The sequence below is a fragment of the Calonectris borealis genome, chromosome 2, assembly GCF_964195595.1.
Source record: "Calonectris borealis chromosome 2, bCalBor7.hap1.2, whole genome shotgun sequence".
NCBI classification, from domain to species: domain Eukaryota; kingdom Metazoa; phylum Chordata; class Aves; order Procellariiformes; family Procellariidae; genus Calonectris; species Calonectris borealis.
Window position 1 is genome coordinate 1,007,748 of NC_134313.1, and position 7,948 is coordinate 1,015,695.

The window sequence follows — 7,948 nt, forward strand, 5'->3', positions numbered from 1 at the left end:
CGGAGCCTAACGGAGCCGGGCCGGGCCGGGCAGAGCCCAACCCAGCCGAACAGAGCCGGGCCGGGCCGGGCCGGAACGGGCAGAGCCGAACCCAGCCGAACGGAGCCGGACTGAGCCGGGCCGGAACGGGCAGAGCCGAACCCCGCCGAATCCAGCCGAACGGAGCCGGGCCGGGCCGGGCAGAGCCGAACCCCGCCGAATCGAGCCGAACGGAGCCGGGCCGGAACGGGCAGAGCCGAACCCGGCCGAACGGAGCCGGGCCGGGCCGGGCAGAGCCGAACCCAGCCGAACAGAACCGAACGGAGCCGGGCCGGGCCGGGCAGAGCCGAACCCAGTCGAATCGAGCCGAACGGAGCCGGGCCGGAACGGGCAGAGCCGAACCCAGCCGAACCCAGCCGGACGGAGCCGAACAGAGCCGGGCCGGGACGGGCAGAGCCGAACCCAGCCGAACAGAGCCGAATCGAGCCGAACGGAGCCGGGCCGGAACGGGCAGAGCCGAACCCAGCCGAACAGGGCCGGGCCGGGCCGGACAGAGCCGAACCCAGCCGGACGGAGCCGAACCCAGCCGGACGGAGCCGAAGAGAGCCGGGCCGGGCCGACCCGAACCCAGCCGAACGGAGCCGAACAGAGCCGGGCCGGGCCGGGCAGAGCCCAACCCAGCCGAACAGAGCCGGGCCGGGCCGGGCCGGAACGGGCAGAGCCGAACCCAGCCGAACGGAGCCGAACAGAGCCGGGCCGGGCCGGGCCGGAACGGGCAGAGCCGAACCCCGCCGAATCCAGCCGAACGGAGCCGGGCCGGGCCGGGCAGAGCCGAACCCAGCCGAACCCAGCCGAATGGAGCCGGGCCGGGCCGGGCAGAGCCGAACCCAGTCGAATCTAGCCGAACGGAGCCGGGCCGGGCCGGGCAGAGCCGAACTCTGCCGAACAGAGCCGAATCGAGCTGAACAGAGCCGGGCCGGGCCGGGCAGAGCCGAACCCAGTCGAATCGAGCCGAATGGAGCCGGGCCGGGCCGGGCAGAGCCGAACCCAGTCGAATCTAGCCGAACGGAGCCGGGCCGGAACGGGCAGAGCCGAACTCTGCCGAACAGAGCCGAATCGAGCCGAACAGAGCCGGGCCGGGCCGGGCAGAGCCGAACCCAGTCGAATCGAGCCGAATGGAGCCGGGCCGGAACGGGCAGAGCCGAACTCTGCCGAACAGAGCCGAATCGAGCCGAACAGAGCCGGGCCGGAAAGGGCAGAGCCGAACCCAGCCGAACAGAGCCGAATCGAGCCGAACGGAGCCGGGCCGGAACGGGCAGAGCCGAACCCAGCCGAACAGAGCCGAATCGAGCCGAACAGAGCCGGGCCGGGACGGGCAGAGCCGAACCCAGCCGAACAGAGCCGAATCGAGCCGAACGGAGCCGGGCCGGAACGGGCAGAGCCGAACCCAGCCGAACAGAGCCGAATCGAGCCGAACGGAGCCGGGCCGGGCCGGGCCGAGCCGAACGGAGCCGGGCCGGAACGGGCAGAGCCGAACCCTGCCGAACAGAGCCGAACCCAGCCGAACCGAGCCGGGCCGGGCCGGGCAGAGCCGAAGGGAGCCGAACGGAGCCGGGCCGGGCCGGACCGAGCCGAACTCAGCCGAACCGAGCCGAACGGAGCCGGGCCGGGCCGGGCAGACCCGAACCCTGCCGAACAGTGCCGAATCCAGCCGAACGGAGCCGGGCCGGGCCGGGCAGAGCCGAACCCAGCCGAACCCAGACGAATCCAGCCGAACAGCGCCGGGCAGAGCCGAACCGAGCCGAACGGAGCCGGGCCGGGCAGAGCCGAACGGAGCCGAACGAAGCCGGGTCGGGCGGGCAGAGCCGAATCCAGCCGGACGGAGCCGGGCCGGAACGGGCAGAGCCGAACCCTGCCGAACAGAGCCGAATCCAGGCGAACAGAGTCGGGCCGGGGCGGGCAGAGCCGAACCCAGCCGAATCGAGCCGAACAGAGCCGGGCCGGAACGGGTAGAGCCGAACCGAGCCGAACTGCTCCGAACCGGGCCGAGATGGCGGCGCTCCTGCCTGGTGCTCATCCCCTCCCCACCCGCGCCGCCCCCGGCCGCCGCCTCGAGCTCGGGCAGGTGCGACCCCCCGGGACCCCCCGGGACCTCCCGGGACCCCGGACCCGCCGCCCGCCCCGTCGGGGCTGCGTCGCGAACGGGCACGGGAGTGGGGCTGGGGTGGGGTGAGGTACTGGTGTGGACTGGGAGCACTGGGTGGGAGCTCTGGGGTGCGGGACTTGGGACTTGGGTGGACTGGGAGCCCTGGGGTGCCTTGGTGGGCCGTACTGGTCTGCACTGGGAGCCCTGGGGTGCCTTGGTGGGCCGTACTGGTCTGCACTGGGAGCCCTGGGGTGCCTTGGTGGGCCGTACTGGTCTGCACTGGGAGCCCTGGGGTGCCATACTGGTCTGCACTGAGAGCCCCAGGGGACCCCTCCCGCACTCTGACCCCCCCCGACACAGTCCAGCGCGGGGGGGGAGCACCCATGGGCGCCCCGGGGGGGGGGCTGGGGGGCAGGAGGGGGACACGGGGCGGGGCTTGGGGACACGGGGCGGGGCTTGGGGACAGGGTGTCCCGGGTGACCCCGCTGACCCCGGGCTGCGGTGTGTGCCCCTCCGCCCGCCAGGGGGCGCCGCCGCGCCCGCCCGCCCTTCGCCCCGCCTCCTTTCCTCCGCCATCTTGGGAGTGGCCGCTCTTCCCCGCCCACCCCCCCTCCCGAAAACGCCACACCCCGCATGGCGCTGCGGCCACGCCTCCCTCTTCCGGCCCTAGCTCCGCCCATTTCCGGCGTCGCCGGAAGCGTGGCCCGTTGCCATGGCGAGCGCCGGCCCCGCCCCGAGCAGCGGCTCCGACCCGGCCGGGCCGCGGCCCCGGGACCCCCAGGTAGGGCCGGGGGGGCCGCGACCGGGGACCCGCGTGGGGTGGGGACGGCCCCGGGGCCGTGGGGGTCCCGCGGGAGCAGGATCCGCGGCGTGGGGTCCCGCCGCCACAGCCCCAGGCGGGCGGGGTGGGGGGGGTCCCGTGGGGACGGGCCCGGGGGCGCGGGGGGTCCCCTCGCGTGGCCGTGGGGTCCCGCGGGGACATGGGGGGGGTCCCTTGGGGACAGAGCCACGGGCGTGGGGACACGGGGGTCCCCTCGGGGGGATCCAGGGGACAGGACCCCCCAGGTGGGGGGGCGGGGGGCGTCGGGGACACGGGGGTCCCCGTGGGGGGGACACTGGGGACACCCCCAGCCTTGGGGGACCCTTTGGGGGGAGCCAGGGGACACCGTCCCCGCGTGGGGGGTCCCCCGGGGGGGGGGGTCGGCGATATGGGGCTCCCCGAGGGGGGGACACTGGGGACACCCCCCCCCCCCCAGCCTTGGGACACGGGGGTCCCCTCGGGGGGAGCCAGGGGACGGGACCCCCCAGGTGGGGGGGGGGTGTCGGGGACACGGGGGTCCCCGAGGGGGGGACACTGGGGACACTGGGGACACTGGGGACACCCCAAGCCTTGGGACACGGGGGTCCCCGGGGACAGCCCCCGGCTCCGTAATCTGGGGGTTTTGGGGGCGTCTCTGGGGGGGGCCCTCGGGGGGGGTTGGGCTGCGCCTCTCGTTTCCCGCCGGCGCTGCCGGGCCCGGAGGGGCGCGGGTCGGATGGACGGCCGGCCGGCTCCGGCGATCCCGGCCATCCCGATCCGCTCGCACCCCGACTGCGGTGGGGATTCCCGCCGGCGTTCCCGAGGGATTTACGGCGGGATTAAGGCGCAGGAATTATTTTTTTTTTTTTTTCCCCTGGTTGTTTTTCCGTGCCGGACTTTGCCCGGTGAAACCGCGACAATTCCCCGAGGGGGGGAACCCGGTTCCGGGGATCGCCGGGCGCCGGCTCCACCGGGATCTGCCCCTTTCCCGCCGGCGGGACCCACCCTGCCCGCCGGGTGATGCCGGCGCGGGGGCGAGGACGCTCGACTGCCGCTCTCCCGGTTTAACCGTGCCGAGCTGGCACGCGCCAGTGGGGCTGCGACATTCCGGGATCCCCCCGGCCTCGGATCGGTGGGTGTTTTTTCCTCCCCGGTGCGGCGGGCGACCCCTCGAGGTTACCGGCGTGCCGTCGGCGGTTGCCGGCGCTCACCGGCGCTCACCGGGGCGCGGTGGCTTCGGCGAAGGCGGCTCCTGGGCCGGGAATTTGCTTCCACTTGGATTGTGGGTTAATCCCGGCTTAGGAAGACGGCGAAACCGACGGCGGCTTGGGCCCGGCGCGGCTCTTCCCGGCTGTGCCGAGCCTCTCCCCGGCCTTTCATGGTTTCTTTCCCTTTTTTGCCGTAGGATTCCGACCCGAAGCTCATCCCACCGCGGCCGGGAGAAGCCGGAGCCCCGGCGGGGCGATATCCCGGCGGGAGATAACCCCGGTGCCGGAGATTCCTGTACCTCCGCCCATCCCGCGCCGGGCTGCCGGCTCCTCAGTGAACCCGGAGCGGTGGCGGGTGCCGAACGACCGGCAAACGCTTCCGAAAAGCGGGAAGGCAAACGCTCGTCAGGGTCGTTAAGTGACAAACGAGCGTTTGGGGATCGGGATTCCTCGACACCCGCCCCGCTCCGCCGCGCCTTCGGAGCCGGCGTCGCCCGCCGGCTCCATCCCCCAACCGCCGGGTGCCGGGGAGGGGGGGATCCCCCCGAGGCTGAAGGGGACCCCGGGGCTCCCCCATCCCCGTCATTTTGGGTGTTAAAAAAAAGGGAGGAGATGATTCCGAAACGCCGATTCCCGTCTCCGGAACTCGCGGTGAAACGCCGGGAAACCACCGGGATACAGGGCTAAACCCGCCCCACCGCGAGGGTGATGCCGGCGGGGGAACCGGTGACTCCGCGCCCCGTTCCCGCTGGGAGACGCCCCCTTTTCCGGCAAAACTCCCGGCCATGGCCGAACACCCGGAGCTGCTGGCGGAGATGCCGGCGGTGGCGCGGCTGAGCACGCCGGAACGGCTGAAACACGCCCGGCGGCGCCGGGCCCAGCAGCTGAAGAAGTGGGCGCAGGCGGAGAAGGAGACGCAGGGGATGAAGGTCGGCGCCGAGAGGAAGAGGAGGAGGAGGAAGAGCAACAGCCCCGGCAAGAGGGTGACGTTCCCCGCCAACGTCCGGTTGCTGGAAGCGGCCGCCCGGCACGACGCCGAGGAAGGTGGGCGCCGGCGGCGGGGGATGGGGGTGGGGGGTGGGGGGCTCCTTCCGCCCCCCAAAAACCCCGAATCCGGCGCTTTGAGGGGGTTCAAATTCCGCCCCGAATCCCAATTTCGTTTCCGAACGCTTCCTGAAAACGAACCGGCAGCTCGGAGCCGCCATCCCTCCTCCCGGCTCCGGCACGCGGCGTCCCACATCCCGCCCGGTGCCGGATTTCGTGCCGGCGGGATGCTCCGAGGGGTAAAACCCCCCCTTTCCTCCGCAGTCCGGCGCTTCCTGGCCGCCGGCGGCAGCCCCGACCTCTGCAACGAGGACGGCCTCACCGCGCTGCACCAGGTAACGCCGCGCCGGCGCCCTTACGGCACCTCCGGCTTCTCCCGGCGTCCCTCCCTCCCTCCTTTCCGTCTGGTGATGCCGGGCCGGCGCTCGCCGGCCGCCACGGTTAAGCGTCGCATCCCTCCGGCACCGGCCAACCCGCCCGGCATCGAGTCGCGGCTCACGCGGGGATCCCGGTGCCGGCTCCGTCCCTTCACCGTGTCCCAATCCGCCCCGGTTCCGTCCCTCCGGCGTCACCGGCGCAGCCCGTAACCGCCGCCGGCGCCTCCTCCCCTGCCAGGGCTGCATCGACGACTGCGCCGAGCTGGTGACGGTGCTGCTGGCCGCCGGCGCCGACGTCAACGCCCGCGACGGCGAGCTCTGGACGCCGCTCCACGCCGCCGCCACCTGCGGCCACCTCCGCCTGGTCCAGCTCCTCATCCGCAGGTAACCGCGGCGCCGCCGCCGCCGGTGGGGGGGGGGGGCTTCGCCGGGCTGGGGATCGGCACCGCCGTGGCCGTCACCGCCGTGCCCGTCCTCGCCAAACAGCGGCGCCGACCTCCTGGCCGTCAACTCGGACGGCAACATGCCCTACGACCTCTGCGAGGACGAGGTGACGCTCGACGCCATTGAAACCGCCATGGCGGAGCAAGGTGAGCTTCACCGCGTCGGCAAAAACGCCGGCGAGGTTACCGGTTGAAGGCGGGAATCCGGCACGGCGTTGCTCCCCCGCAGGCATCACCCAGGAGCGGATCGAGGAGGCCCGCGCCGCCCCCGAGCGCCGCATGGCGCGGGAGATCCGGCGGCTGCTGGAGGCGGGAGCCGACCTGGATGCGCCGCGGGGACACGGCGCCACGTTGGTGAGGAACCGGCGGCGCCGCCGGCCGGTGGGGAGGGGGGGGGGGGGGGTTTCGCCGCCGCTTGAACCGCGTCCCCCTTTCCCCCGAGCAGCTGCACATCGCGGCGGCCAACGGTTACGCCGAAGCGGCCGAGCTGCTGCTGGAGCACCGCGCCGGCGTCGACGCCAGGGACGAGGACGGGTGGCGACCCCTCCACGCCGCCGCCTGTTGGGGCCAGGTGGGTGTCGGCGCCACGGGCGACGCTTTGCCGGATCTCGCCGCGCCCTCACCGCCGCCGCCTCCCCGCAGGTGCGGCTGCTGGAGCTGCTGGTGGCTCACGGCGCCGACCTCGACGCCAAATCGCGGCTGGAGGAGACGCCCTGGGGTGAGGGGGGGGGGGGTGGTTTTGGGGGTGGCGGGGGGGGACGGGGACGGTGCCGGCGCCGGCTGACGGCGGCGCCGCCGCCGTTCTCCGCGCCGCAGACGTCTGCGGGGACGAGGAGGCGCGCGCCAAACTGCTGGAGCTGAAGCAGAAACGCGACGCCGGCGGCGGCACCCGGCAGAGCCGCAAATCCCTGCTCCAACGCCGCGCCTCCAGCGCCGGCAGCCGCGGGTAAGGTCGGAGGAAACCGCGCCGGCGGGTTCAACCGTCACCGGTGAGGGGATTCGGTGAATCCCCAAACCCCCTCCCCCGGCAGGAAGGTGGTGCGGCGGGTGAGCCTGTCGGAGCGCACCGACCTTTACCGGCGGGAACACCAGCGGGAAGCCATCGTCTGGCAACGCGCCGCGCGCCGCGACAGCGAGGACGAGGACCGGCAGACGGACGCCGAGCTCCGCCGCCGCTCGGCCGTGAGTCGCCGCGGCGGGATTTACCGTGAGGATCTCTCGCGGCGGTACCGGCGACGCCGTTTTTTTCTTGCCCGGTAGGACGCAGCGGAATCGACGCCGGCGCGAGCCTTCGAGCTGCCGCACCGCAACGGCGCGGCTTTTTCTGCCGAAAAACCGCGGTGCCTGACCGATGCCGGCATTCCGGTGAATCCGGCGCGGGAAAAAACTCACCACACCCTGCCCGACCTCAAACGGCACCGAGCGGCCGCCAAACTCCAGCCCCCGCGCCCCGAGGAGCCCCCGACGGGGGGGAGCCCGGCACCGGCACCGGCACCGGCACCGGCACCGGCACCGGCACGCGCCGGCGGCAGCGCCGACCCCCCCCTCCTGAAGCTGACGGCGCCGGCCGAGGAGGCGCCGGGGGAGAAGCGGCGCTGCTGCCAGGTGATGTGAGGGGGGGGTGCAGCGCCCCGACCCCTCCCCCCACCCGCGCTCGGGGGGGGGGGGGGGAGGGGGGTTTTTTGCCTTTTTCCAACTGTTTTAGCCCCAAAACGGGGCTTTTTTTTTTTTTTTTTTTTGCCGAAACCCAACGCCCGGCCTTGGTTTTGCGCCGTCACCGCGCCGGGGGAGGGGGGGGGGGGTGGGGGGGGGGGGGGTGTGGTGTCCCCTGTCCCCGTCCCCGGTGTCACCTCTCCCAGACGCGGTAAAAATAGGTTCCCCTCCCCCCCTCCCCCCACCGGGGTGCAGGCAGGGCGTGGCGCTGCCTGCAAGGGCGTGGCGCTGCCTGCGAG

At 73.5% G+C, this 7,948-nt stretch overlaps 1 protein-coding gene across 1 annotated transcript; it reads left to right on the top strand.

Moving 5' to 3' along the window:
• The first annotated feature begins 2,795 nt into the window (after positions 1-2,795).
• On the top strand, positions 2,796-7,699 carry PPP1R16A (protein phosphatase 1 regulatory subunit 16A). Its single transcript, XM_075141016.1, has 11 exons — positions 2,796-2,906; positions 4,330-5,176; positions 5,441-5,511; positions 5,792-5,937; positions 6,040-6,143; positions 6,226-6,350; positions 6,442-6,567; positions 6,639-6,714; positions 6,813-6,942; positions 7,028-7,178; positions 7,257-7,699. Exons 2-11 carry the CDS (start codon positions 4,918-4,920, stop codon positions 7,608-7,610), a joined length of 1,542 nt encoding a protein of 513 aa, XP_074997117.1. The 5' UTR covers positions 2,796-2,906; positions 4,330-4,917; the 3' UTR covers positions 7,611-7,699.
• The last annotated feature ends 249 nt before the right edge of the window (positions 7,700-7,948 follow it).

Excerpts from the sequence above, each read along its gene's own strand:
- PPP1R16A (XM_075141016.1), top strand. The coding sequence starts at position 4,918 with ATGGCCGAACACCCGGAGCTGCTGGCGGAGATGCCGGCGGTGGCGCGG. Across the intron at positions 5,177-5,440 it reads CCGGCACGACGCCGAGGAAG|TCCGGCGCTTCCTGGCCGCC; the intron begins GTGGGCGCCGGC and ends TTTCCTCCGCAG. Across the intron at positions 6,351-6,441 it reads GGGGACACGGCGCCACGTTG|CTGCACATCGCGGCGGCCAA; the intron begins GTGAGGAACCGG and ends TCCCCCGAGCAG.